Raw genomic sequence first — 20021 nt, forward strand, 5'->3', positions numbered from 1 at the left:
TTGTCCTCACATGTCCGGTAAAGAGAAAACTCTTAAGAGTATACCTTCTGTTACAATATACCTCTTCTCCACAAACCTTAAAAAGAGCACCGTGTATAGGCCTGCATATACCATGGCCTACTCTCTCCTCAGAAGACAACCTTTGCATTAAGAGAGAAAAAAACAAACCAGAAGCTTACAAATTGAATGTCTACACTCTTAACATGTTTCTGAGTAAAGCTGAAAGTTAATAGTAGCGCTAAAACAAATGGCTTGGAACTTCAGAAGATTACTTTCACAAAGAAATCTGCTGAATTTTATACATCATAATCATCTTTGAAGCTTGATAACTTGCCACTGAAGAGTAATCTCCAGAATCTCCAATTCTTTGTAAACAGATTATGCAGACAAACTAATTGGCAAACTCAAAAGTTTCATTTGACAGCAAACTCAGAAATTTCATTGATAACAAACTCAGAAATTACATTCTGTAATCTGAACATTTATTGCTTCACAACCACACAAACCCTGCAGTTCAGTGTAAATCCTGAGAAGCTTCTACTATTGAGCTGTAAACCGAACAGCACAACTACATACATGACTTGAGCTTTTACTAGAATGGCACTTTTGGGAGTTGAGAGTCTCCCAACAGGCCTACTTCTACAAACAGATGCTCAGGTCCTAGCTGCACAGCCTGACACTCTCGTCAGACAACAGCTTAGAAAAGGGCAAGAAGTCCACCTTTATATCTTAACTACAACAATCCCATCAAAGAATCACCACCCACAATCCACATTCTAACAGCTCACCTTGCAGATTAGATTAGAGACAATAATCTAAAAAGTTGTAACTTACAGATCCAGACTGCATTGCCACAGCCTCATGATAATAGCCATTTGTGTTCCTTCAGTGTCGATAAGTTATATCACAATATATGAGGCATCCAAAGGCAAATGGAAGAAAACCCTACAGTTCTGTCCACAAAAAGAAGCAAATGTTTCAAATCTGCAATGCAGACATCCAGCAAAGTCGACATTACATCCTTACTGAGTATTAGAATCTTATACGAGGTAGCTCCCAAACATGGGGAAAATCTGTGCCTCCCTTCAAAAGAAAAACTCACAAATGTGTCCAATCTCCCTGCAATAGGTCTAATATCGACTGTGTCTACTGTCTGAATGCCTGAAAATTCATAAGAAAATAAATACTAAAAAATCAGCCATCCTTCAGAAAACCTGGCTCTATCCAAAAGGAAGACACACACAATGAGCAAACCTGTAATAATCAGAGCGGTCCCTGTCCCTGCTCCTCCCAAGTGAGCGCTCTCTTGAACGTGAGCGTGATCTGTGCCTGTTAATCATTAAGGAGTAGCACATGACATCATTCATACAATGAACTTTGTTCCAAAAGTAGCCAGCGCCTCATTCAGATTGTTAACTTACAATCTATGACTGCGAGAATCGTGCCGGTCTCGTCCTCTCTCATAGTCCCTATCGGACGCCCGATCTCTTTCCCTACTAAGTCGTTCATGACCTCGGTCTCTATGACGATCCCTTTCTCTATCTCGATCATAATCACGTCTTTTTTCAAGATCTCCATCAGTCTTCTCTCTATCCCTGCTTGCACTGCGATCACTGCGTCTGCTTCGTGATGTCCTGGAAAGAATTCAGAGCACACTCAATATAATAAAATTAATTCAACAGTTTGTACAACAAACTGGTTGCTAGCATCCATGCTGACCCATCATCATCACCACGCTCTGCCTTTCGAGACTTTTCACGTTCTTCCTGCAAAGGCAAGTCCTGACAATTGAGAAGTCACACTTGATCCATGAAATATAGAATTTCAGAAATTCCAGAACAAAAAAAATATTTAAACCAAAATCTACAACAGCACAAAAAGCATAGCTAACCAGCTAGCTCATTTTTTGCCTCCAGCAGCAGAATTCAAACAATATGTTAATATCTGGACAAATCAGAAAATACTGTTCAGGGACTTAATGCATAGCTGATTGAATTCTTCTTACAACTCCCAAGTGCCAGCCAAACAGTCACTTGATGATATTGAAGCCAATATTCTCGCTCAGCACAACACTAAGTTCATCCATAATCTCTTTCAGCAGTCAAACTTCGAGGCCAGACAACACAAATAGGAGCACATATACACACATATATAGAGAGAGAGCCTCCAGCAGCAGAATTCAAACAGTATGTTAATATCTGGACAAATCAGAAAATACTGTTCAGGGACTTAATGCATAGCTGATTGAATTCTTCTTACAGCTCCTGAGTGCCAGCCAAACAGTCACTTGATGATATTGAGGCCAATATTCTCGCTCAGCACAACACTAAGTTCATCCATAATCTCCTTCAGCAGCCAAACTTCGAGGCCAGACAACACAAATAGGAGCACATACACACACACATATAGAGAGAGAGAAGGTCCAAGCTAAGAAACACCACTTCTAACAAAGCAAAATCTTCACTCTTCAATCAAGAAACTTCATACAAACTGAAAGCAATCCTTACACATACATTTAGGTGGCAGAAGAATAACACACAAGAAAATAGGGCAAGGCTAATTAGAATAGCCTCAAAACCAGGAAAACACAAGAGGGAAAAGGGAGGGATAAAAAAAAGGGTTTTTCTTTCTTTTTTTTTTTTTGGGGGGGGGGGGGGGGGGGTGCCACAGTTTTGGTTGGTTTCCACTGGCAGCGGCCAGTCGAGAGCTTCTGAGCAGTCTGCAGGTGAGGATGCAATAATTCGTCAATGAATCATGCAAGTACAGGCTGGAACAACCCCTCAGGTTAAAGCCACAGTCATGCTGCAGGCTAGCCCTGTGGCTGTAAGAATCTTTGTCACATACAACCACCAGATAGTACCCTACAAGTTTCAGTCCATCGATTACCCCCAGCTTACTAACTGTGTGTTAAACCAGGAAATCACCATAGTACATTCAGGCCCCCAATGTTATGACATAGCCTCTATCTTGTAAAGCACTAAATGAAACATAAACTGAGATGTGCAACAGCTCCTCTTATCCTTTAGATGGCTTGGACCAGAGCCTGTAAGATCCAACCTAATTGATGACTCTTAACTTATACATGCTGATCCAGCACACTTCAGTATCTATTGAAGCCTCTTAGCCAATCACACCAAGGAACGACTGTGCCTCCCCAATGAACTGTGCCCATTGGCTCACGACCAGCAAGCAAATTACATAAAGGCAAGCCACAAGAGGGTGTGTGCATGCACACTACCTATGACAAATTATGCAAACTTCAAAGGACAGTGCCTACAGATATAAATTGGATCTTGGGAATCAACCATACCAGCATTCATGATAAGTGTCTGCACACATACAAAGATGCAAGGAAAGTGCACACAAGCTTCAATTACAAAACCAAGCTCATCAGCTCTGTGAAATTCATGTGGTTCTCAAATAATCATACATCTAGAGATTATGTCAGAGAATGAGATGCAAGCATGGGCAATGTTTTAATAGCTAGGCAAGCTTATGGACAATCGTTTCCAAAAAACCCAATTACTCCATCTATTTGAATCTGCAGACAGCACACTTTATATATCAATACATGTCAGCTTGCTAGAGACTAGGGTTTCTGAACATCTCTGCACAAATAATTGAGAGCCTAGACAAGCTTGTCAGCCCTGTCATCACTTCAGATTTCCTCCATTTAGGTAAATGTCTTCTATTTAGAGGCATCCACTCACACTCGATTGGCTTCAGCTTCATTTCAAGTTTGGCATTAGAGCCTTGATTCTCACACCATCAAGCACATGGTACCAGCCCCTGTTCGTAAGGAAGACATCTTCCCTTTAACAACATGCCACTGCAATCTGGTGACCTCATGAGACTGCTCTGCAAGCAATTGTGACAACATGCTTCTGGTGGGTACAAATGGAAGAGTATTTGGCACTCTCATGGCCATCGGTGGCAGAGTTTATTGATTACACAACTCGAAGAGACCAACTGATGTGAAGAATTTCTCATTGTTGAGACCCATCGATATGAAGCAGTATAAGAGCAGATATCCTAGTGTTGTCTTGGTATAATAATGTAGATTTGAGAGTGTATGCCATACATCTTGCAAATAAAACTTTAACAATCAATTTTTGTTAGTCTAACCACTGCTTGTAGCACATCTTCACAAGCCTCGACATCTTAGCTCCCCCTCTTAAGCAACATTGATTTTTATATGACTACTTTACTGTGGCCTTGTAGTAAACATTAGATTGTTACAGTACTTTCATATTGCTATTGAGAGAGTTCACAATGGCTTAACACAATACACTTTTTCAATACCACCATAAAATTTTTCGACAACCTTACACCTTTGAAACCAATTTCATGACAATTTTATGACAAGGATGTAGATAGAAAAACCATACCTGGAGATCTTCCAGCTTCTCACGAATCTGCATGTAGCCCAAGTGAAGCTTTCCTCCAAAATGATCTGCTAGTCGTCGGTCACTGGAAAAACCAACCAAGTTCTCTCTCTCTCTCTCTCTCTCTCTCTCTCTCTCTCTCTCTCTCTCTCTCTCTCTCTCTCTCTCTCTCTCTCCATGTGTGTTGTGTGTGAGGGGGAGCGGGGGGGTGTATTTTCCATTTAGATAGTTATAGCATTAGATGTCAAGCTATTTTGGGACATGGGAAATTCCCTGAATTTTCAGATGTAACATTTTGGTCATGTCCCTGAAATTTCAGGTGTGACATTTTGGTCTCATAGGCCGATTTGGGCTTTTGTAGACGTTAATGCCGTGTGCGTGCGTGCGTGCATGTGTTATAAACACACACACATATACGTATAGGTGTGTACACATACACCCCCCAAAAAAAGAAGCCATAAACACACACAGACATATACATATAGGTGTGTGTGCACACACATATATATCACACACATACACACACCCCCCAAAAAGAAACCATTGGTCACTAGTAAAACTAACCAACATCTTTCTTTCTCGTTTCAAGTAGATAATAAACCTCTCCTTCCCTCCAAATCAATCTTCATATATTTTCTTTATTCACAATCACAAGATAAATACGAGATTTTGTCATAAAGCAGTAGAAACAAACAGTTAATACCTGTCATATATGCTCAAAAACGCACCACATATGTCACAAACTCGAAGCTTTTGATCAGTCTGCAGCTTGTCATAGGCATATCCACCAGATCAGACCAAAAAAAACCCACCTTGACTTGCATCAATCAATCACATTAGATCACTATCACTTTGAAAAATCATGGATGTGAGGCCTTACATCATCTTTAACATAACCTAAGACCCAGTTCTTTGATCACGAGCAACAACTATCCTCAGTAAGTAAACATACATCCAAGAATGTACATATCTTCCACTGGTGTTCTAGTGGCATCAAGGGAGAGTGCAAAGAAACTCCGGCTGCATAGTCCTATTACACTAGGACATAAAGGCACCGGAGATAAGTCTCTGATCAAGCCAAGAAAAAAGTGAAAAGTGATTCGACGACACCTGGAAGCACTCACCTTGTCTTTCTTCCGAAAAGCAATCACAATTACTCTTATGCCACAGGCACTAGAACCTGCCTTCTTTGTCATACACAAACAGTCACTAGGCATTCCCAAGCAAAGGATGTATCACTGCTTCCTATAGATCATCCAAAAACAAGGCAAGCTAAGACTTACAAAGCATGTGAAAATTTTGTTCCTCCAACCAGGGCTCTTTGGAAATGATAGACAAAATGCTGCAAGGACATATAAAAGTTTTCAGACTATACTTGCAGAGTAGCACAGTATAGACACTGCCAGGAAGGAAATCAGTTCATGCATAGAAAGAAACAATCATCTACACTACACAAGGCCTTGCCAGAAAGACTCGGCTTTCCAGGCTGCATAGGTAGGCTTCACTTGGACATAGACTACCAAAATGCAGAGGACAAAAAGCAAGAAAATCACATGAAATGCTCCTACATAAAGAGTATACCCATGAAATTATTCACATACTTATGTACACATTCACACGACGAGCAACACAAGACCTCAGTAAAAAGCCTAAAACTCAGAACGCCAATTAATGAGGAAACACGCAGGCATTGCTCACAGTAATGAGATTTGTAGAACTGGATGCAAAACTTTATATCGTGCACATCAAAACTCCACATTACCAAAGAAAATACAAACAAAAAGGACTGCCAGACAAGTAAGCTTCCATACAAGAGAATTCAAGTAGGAGAACAAAAGGAAACTGAGGAAATTATGGGACTCACAATGCGCACATCAACCGCCGCAAGCTTCGCAGGATCTGTGACAGGCTCCTGGCGTGCACTCAACTGTTTCAATGGTAACTTGTGATGTTAAATGAATTGTCATGAGCAGCTACAATATACTCCCAAACAACATTAGTGGAATGCCCAATGCCCCCAAGGGAAAACTAACCAATTTCTCATTACCTTCCTCAAAGCTTCTGCCTCCTCCATTGCTTTTTGTGCTTCATCAACCATGCCTAGCTCACCTGAGTAGAAAAATTGTAAAGTAAATGCAAATCAAATAATTCAAAATCTGCACAAACCATAACTATAAAAGACCACCATCAATGCATGACTGACATCAGATGTTAACAAACAATCACATATATGACCAGATGCGCCAAACTAGCATCTGTTGATAAACTGTCCCCGCATCTCAAAAACAGAGGACATGTTCACAAATGTCAGCATAAGCTTGCAATTAATCATACATACACACAAGCTCCTAGGACTTAAAAATATGCACAATCGAATATATTATCCTTACCACCAAAGCCTGGACTCAAAACAGCCATATGGTGAAATAATGCAAAACCTTAAAGATATGCTTCACAGAAATAATCCAAAAATGTGAAGAATCCTCAACTAAGTACATGACTTACCAAGTTCTTCTGCTCTCCTCAATTTCTCTTTAATCATCTCTTGTGTGCGCGCATCGGGAGGAAATGGCAATGGTGCTAAAGGAGGGGGTGCTGGCAGAGGTTGAGGCATTAAGGCTCTATCCTTGTTGAAAGCATCAAGTAGAGACATGGCCTGTTAAAACTATTGAGTTAGAAAGACCTGATCTTTGCCCCAAAAGAAGAAATCAGAACAGTAAATACCAATGCCAACCTGACGATCAGCCCTTTTCGCTCTCAGCTCTTCAACTTGTTCCATTATCCTGATTTTGTCATCAGTCCGTCCTTCCAAATCTACGAGTTATTGTTGAGGGATATTACTTGTTATCAGTCTATAGGTTTGACATTGATCTCAAGACAAACACTTGCCACTCAGTATACATCACTGTGTAATTTAGCAAAAGACATACCCAAGTACTCAGCCTCTTTCAGCTTCTCCTTTATTTGCTTGGTATATTCAGCAGCCTCTGGAGACTGTGTAAACAATTGAAAAGAAAGCCCTTGTCACTTAAGAGCACTGCAGCTTGTTCAACAGATAGACCACATCCACCAATCTTTCATAGAAAATACCTTAGTCACTAGGGATACAGCAATTGCAGTGGCAGCTTTTGCATCTTCATCTTCAAGACGCTTAAGTGCACGGCTGATTTTGCGATCACATTCCGAAATGTGCCTTTGCAAGACCTCCTCTAACTGGTTGTCATAGTTATCTTTACCTTTGCCCTTGGCCTCCTCGTAACTTAGAACAATTAAGGGTCATAATTTTGTTTTTAAAAAGTGATAACAGGCACATGGAGGTTGTACTAAACACCAAAACCTTTGTGTAGAAATGCAGACATGCTGTGATCTAGAAAGCTTCTGTAGTAGCAATTAGAAAGATAGCCATACATAGATGGTTGGTGTTGGAGTACAAGTTAGGCAAACGACCAATGCAAAAAACAGCAAAAGGTAGGCACACAGACTGAAACTGAAAAACCGTTGGGCCAAATAAATTGTACATCCCAGAGAAACTTCAGGCCGCTGCCAACAATCAGCTGAGAAGATGCTTCACATGTTCAAAACAAGCTAAGAAAAGCAATATCCAGAATGCCATGAACCCAAAACAACTGCTCAACCATATAATATAAGGATACTCCTTCCGCAATTGTAGGGAATGAATCTTTGGACAAGGTCCCAAATCCATTTTCTGCAATACAGTAAAATAGCAATCTTAAACACATTTGCAATAGTGTCCTAATTTGGCATTTGGCACAAATTGCTGGAATAGTAAACATACTGTGCTTAACACAAACTGACATTCCAATCAAAAGTATCAATGATCACATGCAAGATACTTTTTTGCCTTTCACCAACAATAGAACCACGTGACCGCAAAGCAATCAATTTGACACACGTTCAGTGCTTCTAACGTGAAAGAACTTGCACAATGTAAAGATCCAAAGATCTTAAGCTCCCTCACAAACTTCTAGGCCAGATCCAAATCTCTGCCTTGCAATTTTGAATTTGGATTCAAGTTCTGCCAACAGACTTTTCATGATACTTTTGTCCAGTGCTATTAAAGGCAATCACAAATAACATAGACATGCGAAAGGAGCTCAGTGAACTTGCAAAATCATCATGATAGACTAATCAACCTGAGGACAGATCTCTTACGAGTCAAAATCCACAACTTACTGTTGCAGACAAAAGAGGGTGTAAATGTCTGTAAGAGAGTAAAAAAATCACATGGCAGAGTGTCAATTTCATTAAATGAACAAAAGGCAACATACTCTAGATCATGTCAAGGACATGATAAACTAACCAAACCAATATCATAATATTAAAGATTAAAAGAGGGTAGGTTATAAATAGTTGTAAGATAGCAAAAACATCACATGGCACAATGTTATTTTAATTGGAGGAACAAAGGGCAGGCGAGGCTAAATTGTGTCAAAGTGAGTAAATCATAAATGAAGAAATTAATGCCTCACATTAGAACTTTATGGAACAAAGGGAAGCCGGCTAGGAAGTAAAAGATTAACCTGCACATAGGACTCGAGGAAGAATGACCATTCGTAAACTGTGAGGTGTTTATCAATGTGCAAATCTAATAGAGGTGATTGACTGTTTGAAGTCAAAGCCATGATGACAACAGAATGGAAGTGTCAACCAGAACTAGCTTTTACTCCTGCTTGATCTGTGAAGGCTCTATGGTTAGATAGAATCAAATTATGACCACTGCTGGGTCCTTCAGCATCGGCACGGTGTCAAAATCTCAGAACATCAAATGGAATGACGATGAGAAATAGATATTGTTCACATAGCAGAGTTGATTTCCTCAATAGACCAGACATATTTTAGAGCATGTCAATACTACAGATTAAAAATGAAAAATGCCTCACAATGAAATTTTATAGGGAAGACCTCATACAGGCTGGAAAGGACAGCACCAACTTCCAAACAGGACTCCAGGCCATCTCAATGAAGTACATTGATTAATGCGATGAGGTTGGTGATTACTTTACACCACAATCTGATAAAACTGATTGATTGTGCGAAGTTAAGGCCTCGATCACAACACGTTATAAGTGTCATCCAGAAGAGGCTTTCACTCATGCTTGATGTGTGAAGGTTGTTTGGTTAGAGATAGTCAAAATGGTGACTACTCTGCTGGGTCCTTCAGCATGAATACAAATATGAGCATCTCAAATGACAGAATGGACAACTGAGCCAAAATGACAACAGCAGCTAAAATATAATGTCATCCAAAACAATGGCACTCCCATCTGATATTAAAAGGTTTTCTAATTAGAGATCAGTAGCACTGACCACTCTACAAGGTCCTTTAGAATCACCAGCACAATTCAAGTGTCTTTTAGCAGTCTAAAAGTGCAACAGGATATACTTCCTGAAGTTAGTGACAGCAGGACTGGCAGACCCCAGCAAGATACACTCCTGCATTAGATTTTCTGGTTGAAAGGCAACACTGACCTACAGATGGGTCCCTAATGCAACGCCATGACATCTAAATCTAGTGAGAGGATGCAAGTAGACAATTCGAATGTGAACAGGCAGGATAAGCTTTGTGAAATTAGAACCTTATAACAGCCGAACAGATAAGTGTTATCCAGATATGGCATCACTTACAGCTTCAATTTCTGAAGGGTTTGTGGTTAGAGAAAACTGACAATGACCTCTCTGCTGGATCCTTCGGCTTCCTTAATAAATTCACTTCACACTAACTAGGGATTTTGGTTCAAGTTTGCATGTCTTGTGACATCATCGTGAGTAAAATAGTAAGTGTGATCCTTCTAAGTGCTTTCCAAATTCAGGACAAAATTACGACCATCACAAGAGTGGAGAAGATGAGTGTCATTTGAAAATACCAATGGATTGAGCTTGAACCTCAAATAATGACACTCTGCTTTGCCCTTAAACTTCATTTGGCAGAGTCCAATGGTGCTAGTTTTGGTCCATTTTGACAGCCGGTCCTTCAGCTCATGGTGAGCAACATCTATGCACATTGATTTGTCTGTGCAACTAGAGGGCTGGACATGGTCCGAATAACTCAATTTATGTGCTCAGTTCGTCTATTCTAAAATATGTTTGATGGAAACGTGCTTGGCCGTCATATCTAGGCAGCAGAGCACATGGTTGACTAGGGCCGTGACAGAAGGATCCCATAATTGAAGCAATCTGAAGTTTATTAGCTCCAACGGACCCCACAGTTGAAGCAGCCTAAAGATTATCAGCTGCAAAGCGCTCTCTTTGCAATACTATCGGATTGGTTACGGACTTTGCTAAATTATACACGACTAAGTTGATCAGAACCCTGCCTATCAAAACAACAAAAGACAAGCGGGGAGGAAAGGAAATTTTCTACACACACCGTGAGTTGGAAAAGCTCGTGGGGGCATAGACCAGCGATGTAGAGGCGGCAGACGTCTGGATCGTAGTATTTGCGCTTGACTACCTGCACGTCACCGTTCCGATTGGCTCCCATGAGAGTGTCGAGCTGCTTCCTGATTGCATCCATGGCTGGCACAAGAAGCGCACGGGGCAGCAGCAGCTATGGTCTCGGCGAGACGCGCAGAAACGCAGGTTGAATAAGAAGGGAAAGGAAGGACAAAGATCTCTCTTGCTCTCCCTGTCTCTTTCCCCCTCTCTCCCCCAGTCTAGGGTTTAGAAATTAACCAGGAGTTTTTAGGGGCTTGTTGGCTTTGACATTACGGAAGATAACTTCGTCTAAACTAATAAGATCGAGGTGTAAGAGCTAGTTTCCCCTTAAGCTATAGAGAGGTTTGGCCAGATAACTTGATCTAAACTATTAAGTTCGGGGTGTAAGTTTCCTCTTAAGATAGAAGTTTGGCAAGGTACCTTCAAACCTGCCTCTCAGATAGAAGCTTAAGAGGTGATTTCATCTTAAGATGGAGATTTAGCAAGGCAACTTGGTGATTTCATCTTACGATGGAGATTTAGCAAGGCAACTTGTATTTAATCTTAAGATATAGATTTAGAAAGGTAACTTGTATGTAAGATGACTTGATTCACACCATGAAGATTGAGGTTTAGGAGCTCATTTCTTCTTAAGATAAAGATTTAGCAAGGGAACTCGTGTTTAAGATAGTCAATTTGGAAATAGAGATTCGAGAAGGTGACTTTGTATTTAAGACAATTGTTCAAGAACGTAACTTCATTTTGGTGTATTTGTGAATATTATGAAGGCTTTACCATACTTCACACCTACATGGGAAAGGTTTCTGAGCAAGAGTATGGTTTCAAGCCAATCCCCATCACAAGAAAGCAAATTTATTGTTAGTACTTGGGATGAGGAAGATGATCCAACTATGTTGATCACAAAATCGAATAATACAAAGGAATCTCTCTCTCTCTCTCTCTCTCTCTCTCTCTCTCTCTCTCTCTCTCTCTCTCTCTCTCTCTCTCTCTCTCTCTCTCAAAAGGTGGTTTGAAGGATATTCCAAGAGCATCAACACATGGTCCATATTATATCACCATATGTTTACACACATCATTCTCTACCATACACCTAATTTGCCCCCCTCCCTCACCCCCCAATACCCCACCCTACCCATTCCTCCTCCTTTCATACTAGTATGGTAATGGGAGCTATTGATGGACTAGACAATGGCAAGGATGGATTAGTTGTTGAGCACTTCTCACTTACAAGGGACAATACAGGGTACCCCGCCATGAGTGTGAAAGGGAATCCTCTTTGGTAAGCAACCGAAACTCAAGATCTTATCCATCACCATTTAGGTTGTTCCAAGATACACAAACTTTCGCTGACTTAGGGGACCTTAACCCCACCTTGCATGAAAGTAGGAGTCAGTCATAGGGCCATCTGCTCCTAATTCAAGCAAACCACTTGGCCATCCCGATGATACACCTTAGGATGAATCTAATACTACACTTAGTTCATAAATATCTCTGTTTTTTCCTTGTCAATCAAGGCATAGCCATTGACACCTTCCCCTAAAATGAGAGCCATCCAACTTGAAACTCAAGCAAACAACTTGATAATTGTAGAGACCTCATGATGAATCAAATCCCACTCTTAATTCATTGATATAGATTTTCCAAATATGGAATCTCTTCTTTTTTACAATCCTTATTGTGAAAGTAACGTGGCTTCAAAAAGTGACTTCAGTTACTTAGTTTATCAACTAGATTTTCAGCTAATTAAATAGCAACGATTAAAGTAACATGGATTGGTTGACTCGATATAGGAAGAATAATCACATCTCTCATGGGTGTTGCTGAGCTCATCAATTGGCTTCTCTTTCATGGACTCCTTATGGAAATTGGAGTGTGTCTTTAGCATCATGATAATTATCATAAGCTCTAAACAAAGCCATATCATCTACGAATAGCAATTTCCATGTGATGCTCAAAATAATATGTTTGGCAACAAACACAAAAACCTTGAACTCAAAATTTATGAAGGATTTTTGTGTGTTGGCAAGCTCATTGATTGGCTCCTCTTTCATGAGGTCCTTATGGAAGTTGCAGTGTCTCTTTAGCGTCACGATAATTAGCATAAGCTTGTAAGTGAAGCCATAGCAATAGCAAATAGCAATAACCATGTAATGCTCAAAATAACATGTTTGGTACCATATACAAAAACCTTAACTCAAATTTTATGAGGGATTTTGCATAAAACTACATGTATTTACCATTTTCATAGCTAAAGATTTTGTCAAGCTCAAGATTTTAAACCTTTCGTTCTTTCAAAAATTTAGATTCATAAAAATATATCATAATCCATTCTACATTGAACCTTAATTTTTTGTGAACATTATGATGGTGTCATGTGGAGGAGAAGAGGTTGGGGAAGACAACTCTCTCTCTCTCTCTCTCTCTCTCTCTCTCTCTCTCTCTCTCTCTCTCTCTCTCTCTCTCTCTCTCTCTCTCTCTCTCTCTCTCTCTCTCTCTCTCTCTCTCTCTCTCTCTCTCTCTCTCTCTCTCTCTCTCTCTCTCTCTCTCTCTCTCTCTCTCTCTCTCTCTCTATGCACCATAGCTCTTGCTTCTGCTCGTTTGCTTCCACTTGGGCTCTTTCTTTCAACTAATATCAAAACTTAGACTCAAGGAGCTTCATTGTGAGCATTGCTTCATCCAATCATAAAGTCTCGTTCACTATTTCTATGGTAGCCATCGCTTCAGCCCTTCAAGATATGCATTATGCTTCTACTTACTCTCGGGTTACTCCCACTTGTTAAGGCTTACTCTAAGGGTTCTAGGACCTCATTGACCATTTCATGAGGCTTAGTAGCAGCAACCAGTAGGACCAACAAACACCTCAGCACAAGTAGCATGAATTGCACTTGATGTTCACGTCTTCTTCTTTGATCAACTGTCACCATCAAACACTTGCTACTCCTCTTTGACACTTGATAAACACTTAGTAGCTTCCCCTGGTGGCTTCCTCTTGGGCATCATTTGAGCTCCCCCATCTCGATTATCTGCTATTATTTACAGTAGATCTACTACTAAAAGTCTAGAATAGTGGTCTCTTCAATGTTTGGAGCTCATGTATGGTTCTATTAATGCCTATTTGTACCATGGATTACCAATGGACATTATGAGGATGTATTGAGGTGCTTATTGGCTTCATTTAAGCTCAAATATCTCAATGTTTGTAGGGTTTTTATTATTGTACATTGTTTGAGTAGCAAGCAATTAAATGGGAAAGCTCAATGTATTGAAGTTTACATGCTTCTCAGGTATGTCACATGCTTATATGAATACTTGGCACTAATGTATGTGCTTGGACATATCTATAGTAACGTTTGAGGCTTTCATTGAATGTATTTGGCCACCTACCACTTGATTTAGTACTTATTCACTTGCAAGTTTGAAACTTATTGAATTACATGCTTCTAGATGTATACATATTGTTTATTGTTGAGATGGCAAGCTCAATACGTGCAGACATTAATGATGGATCACTTGGTTAGATGGGTCCGCATGCCTACACTCAATACATCGATGGCCATCATAACTCTTACATGGCCATGGACTTATCACTTATTATATTTGCTTTGTTATATCTATCTACAATTGGGATAGTTATAGTGCCAATCAATTAATATAGTCTATTATGCACTGTTTGACTTAGTAGGCCACTTTTGTTTATGTTATATCTTATCTATATTTTGTGTACATTAAAAAGTGTGTGAAAGAAGAAGAAGTAACCAACAAGAAAACATTTTGGCCTCTATCTCTCTTTGTGTGTTGTTGAGTGAGCTTCTCCTTGTGTATTTGACGACACACGAGCTTGAGTAAGTCCCCCCACTACACAATATCGGAGCATATAGAGTTGAAGGTCTATCACAAGGATAAGAGATTGAAGAGTATAATGAGATCAAAAGATGGAGCAAGAAGAAGGAAATAGAGTTTAGAATTTAGAAGATTTAATAGAGACAAATAAAGGTGAAACTTAGTAATCTCATTTCATATGGCTCAATAGAGCAAGCAATTTACAATACATCTAATACATTTGATAGATATACTAGGACAAAGGCACATGCATATGCTTTGGATGATAGCCCAACACAAACTTACACTATGGCTTAGTATACACGCTAATACATAAATAATCTCTACTAGACATAATCCAAAAGCTATAGGTAACACCTCAAAATCTCATGCACACATCAATCTAAATGATGGTAGATGATAGCTAGCATCCACCACAGACAAGACACATAAATAGGTGTAATGTGTCCACCTATTCGCTTGCAGGACACGTTTTAGCAGACCATTGGGAAGAGGGTCTAGAAAGCTCCGCCCGGCACTCCCATGGAGTGTTACGGGGTTTGTGATCTAGGTCTTTTCGAGTCTGCCACATAGCGAAAGTATTCCGGTTGTTCCCACTTAGGACCGACCTGAATCAGGGATTCCTCTAGTGGTCAAATTCCTAGAGAGTGACTAGCGTCGAACTACTTTACGGCAGAAACGTCAGGGTTGAAGCGGATTCATGCTGCACTTGGTTCAAGGAGAATGGGAAACGAGAGGGAATGCAAAGCTCGACCTCTCTGCCCATAAGGCATAGTCCCATTCCGTTCCCCTAAAACAGCATAAATCGGGGTTCTAGTATCCTAGACTCCAGGTCAACTTCCTTGCTGTTCATTTCCTTCGCAAAAAATTCCCTGTTGTCGATTTCATTTGAGAAAAGTTCCCATCCAAGCGGGACCACCCATCCATAGGACAGACCCATGGCCACATCCACCGCACTTTCCTCAAGGTTGCTTTAGTTGTCTAATTACCTACCACATTTAGTTGGACATGCATAAAACAGCTTCCTTAATTAGCCAGTTAGACACCGGTTCCTTCACGTAATCTTAGCACTTGATATAGAAAAACAGTGTCAAACAAGTTCCTTTTCAACCATTGCTCTTATTTATATTTGGAATACATCATAATAATCCATAATCCACCCGAAGGCAATCCATAATCCGCCCAAAGGCTATCCAGCAATCCACAAGGATTACTAATCCAAGATTCCACGTGTAGACTAGTATGCGGGCCTCGAGATCCAATCCCGAGTCGTGTTGGTCTCTTGTGCAGGGCCCGGAAGGCAAGGAATTTACGGCCAGAGCCCCCCGTGGCACCCAAGCGTCCTCCTACTCCAAGTAGCACCCAACGGAGAGACATCTCGCGGCGGGTTCGGTCCACATTCTTGGCACGGCTAACAACCCCCTTGGTTAGGGTCATGCAGACAGTTGGGGGTAACTGATGCTTTCTCTCCCTTCAGGCCTTCAACCTGAAGCATTAATTATCTTTCCATCTTTAGTTCCTTGAGCAAACAATGCAAACACTGCTCCTAAACTCTTACAAACACAATCAATCCAGTGGTTGTTTAATTGGCCAACTACTAAGGAGTGAATCCTTCTCTCCGAATGCATCCAGCATTCGATCCGGGATCAATTGCGACTTGGCAAGATCCCCAAGGGTTTGTTTGTTTACCCTTTTTTCCTTGGGTTAGGGTCATACCCTGTCAACCCAAATTAACCAACACCTTAGGTTTCTTTAAGTTAAGACAGTGAATCCTAGTGACCATGTCGCTCTAACTTGATTGATCCTTTGCTTACCAGGCAAATACATAACTTCCCTTAACTTAGCAAATCAGCCCAAGAAGGGTGATGTAGTAGGATGTCTACTCATCCTCTTGCAAGTTAGACTTGTGCTAGAACCTGCCAGCCTCATTCCAAGGAATGGCAAATCTATATTGTGATTAAACCACAAGGCCGTGCGACATTGCAACTTGTTGCACAAGTGTCGCACCTAACTCATGGGATCATTTCACCCATTGAACGACGTTTCCTGGTCAAGGAATTTTGTTTAGACAAGATGCAGGGTTTAGGGTGTCTTCTTACCCAACCCAACCCTAATTATACTAGGCCAACAACGTTTACGTTTAACAATTTTCTCATGTGAGTCATAACAAGGAAGTTATTGACTAAATGCAAGACACACTTGTTCTTTCACGGCCAATCAAGGATGCACTTAACAATTTCATCTTTTACCCTAAGTAATATGCGTTTAGGCTCATTACTTTGAAAATAGCAACACGCGACTACACTCGCAAGATGAATAAGCAATTTACATTCATAGCTTCCCTATGAATTTTTAAACATGCCCAATGCGGAATTTAACTCCAAGAACCTGGTTATGAGGACTTGCGATGATGCCCACGTGCAAGTTTGGGTCCGAGACTTCCGCGCGTGTGCCTTGCGACTTGGACTTTGGAGCCGTCATAGACGTAGTGTGTTTGGACTCCGGATTTGCCTTCGCCCTTATGCGATCTGCGAATTCCCTCCAAGCTTGGTAAATAGCCTCAAGATCTACCCTCTCCCCCTGTGTGCAGGAATTACCCTTTTATAGGGTGTGGATATTAGGACCCCAAGAATTAGACGTGTGCACAAGGCCTAAGAAAGCCTTATCCTTAGAAGATTCTAAGGAAGCTTCTTTAGACTGTCACAGAACGTGATGTGGGAGGAAAAGGGGGTAATGATTGGAGAAGAAGGTTAATGACGAGAGGGGGAAGGGGTGATTAGGACGATGGCGTCGGCGGTATGGTAGTGGCGCGGCAGCAACGGCAGCTGGTAACCTTCACGGTGGGGCGTTCTTCACGGCAGGCGGCAGCAATGTCCTCTTTCTCTCCCCTCTCGCCACAATCGTGCAACCGACAGCCTCTTTCCCTCCTCTCTCTAATTGTACCTCCCCTAATGCCTAAGGGGGAGGTAATATAGGCTAAGGGGGGGGAGATGGTAGCCACCACGTGGCCTATGCATGCCTCTCCCTCCTCATGCTCCCCACACACGACACTACTTCTCATACTCCCTCTCCTCCAGCCATGCATCGGCTGGGGGAAGGGATAATTAGTTTAAAAAATTCCTAAATTTTATAATTATCCAATTGCCCCTTCAAAAATGGTGTTCTCCCGTAGCTTTGTGGTCTTAAACCCCGACCTCAATTGCACAATGCGAATGGGCTCATTGTTGTGTGTGCGGGGTAAGGATTTAGCCGCCAATATTTACGATGTGGGAGATAACCTTGCACAATTTTTTTTTTAATTTTTTTGTGCGGGCGTGCAGTGATCAAAGCTCCTTAATATTTCGTATGGAAATATTACAATAGGAATGTATAAATCCATGCAAATATCCTATTTGAGCCTTTAGAAGCACTTTAGCCCCCTGTGATTATAGTTTTATTATATCATCAAAACATGGTATTGATGGTATCCCAAATCCAAGAAAAATCCAAGTTTTATTGTCTAGACTATGTGTATTACTATTAGAGAGCATAATCCAATCGGTAGACCACCAAAGAGACCCTGTTGGAGAATCAAAACTCTCGATAGAGTATGTAGCCCTATTCTTGACTGGTATTCATAGCCCAAAACAGTCCCCACATAAAGAGCATAAACCTATCAAAACTCCTCTTTGATGATCAAATAAGGTTTTCTTAAAGTTCAGGACCAAAAATCAAGTGAAGGATCACATCTAAGACCCTGGAAGATGTGAATAAGTTAAAGTACAACTTGCTACCTTATTTCTCACTATTGTACACTGTAAAAAATAGCCTGCATGTAGCTCTCAATCCACACAAAACACTCCTTTGATGTTCAATGAAGGTTTTCCTAATTATAGAGACCAATAATCAATCGATAGATCAAGAGAAGAGCTCAATAGAAGATGATATTCCACAAGGATCACTTAATGCTCTCTTTTTTCCCTTTTCTTCCCTATTCAAAATAGCCCACACTCTCCCTCTCCTTTTCCAATGCATGAGCATCCAATCCACCTACTTTATTTGGCTCTTTCCCCCACCTTTCCCTTGTGTCATCTCCTATGAGAGTATGGGACCATTGAGCAATTAATTCACGCATATTCTCCCTCAATATCAAGCAAAGGTTGTTAGTGAATAGACAAGAAGATTAGAGGTAAGAACTCAACAAAGTGTGTACACAAGATTGAGGTCTCTATTCACTTTTACACATTATATTAAGAACATTGTTATTGGGCCTATGCCTGGAGCGGGAGGTACCTTCTCCATAACCCAAACGAGTCATTTAGTAGTCAATCAAAATCCTATGTTCACATGCAAAACCATCTAATCTTCCCTTGAGAAATTGAAAACCTAGTTGAGCATGGGAGTTCAAATCTACTACACATGGTAAGCAAAAGAATAATATTGTAACACCCACTAAGAAAGACCGCTTTGTAATCAATCAAAAGTGAGAATGGGGTAACACTACACTTATTCACATATGATTGAGCTACCTTTTGAACATCCATAGCTATTGAGACCAATACCACACTTCATTCCCCTAAAACAATATTGAGCTAGTTTTGCCCAACGAAAACTTGGGGGGACTTTAGTAGCTCTATCTAGTATTAGAAAAGTTATCTAGCTTATCAAGTCTACCTAGCCATAGATACTCAATCATCAGGACCAAGGTCTTTCACTTTCATTGACAAGTTTTCTTTAGTGATCTAATTAGTAAGACTACTAATATGTTGTGTGATCATATAGAAGCACCTTCCTTTTAATTAGTTTGTTACACAAGCTTTAAGTACATAAACAAACACTTAGGGATAAATAATATATCAATTAAGATAGTTTTTTCAAAACAATCCATCATGCAAGGGTGGCCAAAACTACATTGCCTAGGATAGGATCTTCCTATCTTGCAAGGTTAGGCTATACGTGATCACACTTCTTTCATGATTATAGGTGATTTATGAGCTTAGAGCCTCCCAAAGCTCTCTTGTACCTCTAGAGTGGTCCTACATCACCAAAACAGTTACCACTTGGTCTTGTTAAGGGTAAAGGCACCTATGCTTACGCCGCCCCCTGTATTTACTACACACACTATGACTAAACACCTATACATTGTAGCACGGGTACCAATCCTTATCAATGTATTCTTTATTATTTCAATGATTATTGAACAAGGGAAGGCTAGTCGCACATTGTGACTTTTAGAGTTCCCAAATCTTACGTCTCTTGCTCTATCCTCCATACCTTGTATCTTTCTTACTTTCACTTAATTGTGCTTCCACTCAGGCTTCACCCTTAAAATAGTATCAAAGCCTACCATTTAGGATCTTA

The 20021-nt window shown here is 40.6% G+C and overlaps 1 protein-coding gene across 3 annotated transcripts; it reads right to left on the minus strand.

The window, feature by feature from the left end:
* Nucleotides 1–411: 411 nt before the first annotated feature.
* On the minus strand, nt 412–11114 carry LOC148012763 (U1 snRNP-associated protein usp106-like). Of its 3 annotated transcripts, none has more exons than XR_015689165.1 (15): nt 10774–11114; nt 8039–8091; nt 7476–7644; nt 7316–7379; nt 7120–7199; nt 6891–7041; nt 6433–6494; nt 6250–6312; nt 5089–5147; nt 4389–4470; nt 1720–1766; nt 1422–1634; nt 1255–1329; nt 835–1161; nt 412–733 (listed from the first exon to the last, which is right to left on the minus strand). XR_015689165.1 is itself a non-coding variant. In XM_087669745.1 (15 exons), the coding sequence occupies exons 1-14, from the start codon at nt 10918–10920 to the stop codon at nt 1131–1133; spliced, it is 1296 nt and encodes a 431-aa protein (XP_087525871.1). In that variant the 5' UTR covers nt 10921–11114; the 3' UTR covers nt 412–953; nt 1103–1130. The 3 variants fall into 3 exon arrangements, 2 of the variants coding, with proteins under 2 accessions (XP_087525871.1, XP_087525870.1); XM_087669745.1 differs by having other exon boundaries at nt 412–953; nt 1103–1161; XM_087669744.1 differs by having other exon boundaries at nt 412–1161.
* Nucleotides 11115–20021: the final 8907 nt, after the last annotated feature.

Source organism: Lygodium microphyllum, chromosome 27 (genome assembly GCF_053477565.2).
Source record: "Lygodium microphyllum isolate KBCC chromosome 27, Lygodium_microphyllum_v1.1.10, whole genome shotgun sequence".
Taxonomy (NCBI): Eukaryota; Viridiplantae; Streptophyta; class Polypodiopsida; order Schizaeales; family Lygodiaceae; genus Lygodium; species Lygodium microphyllum.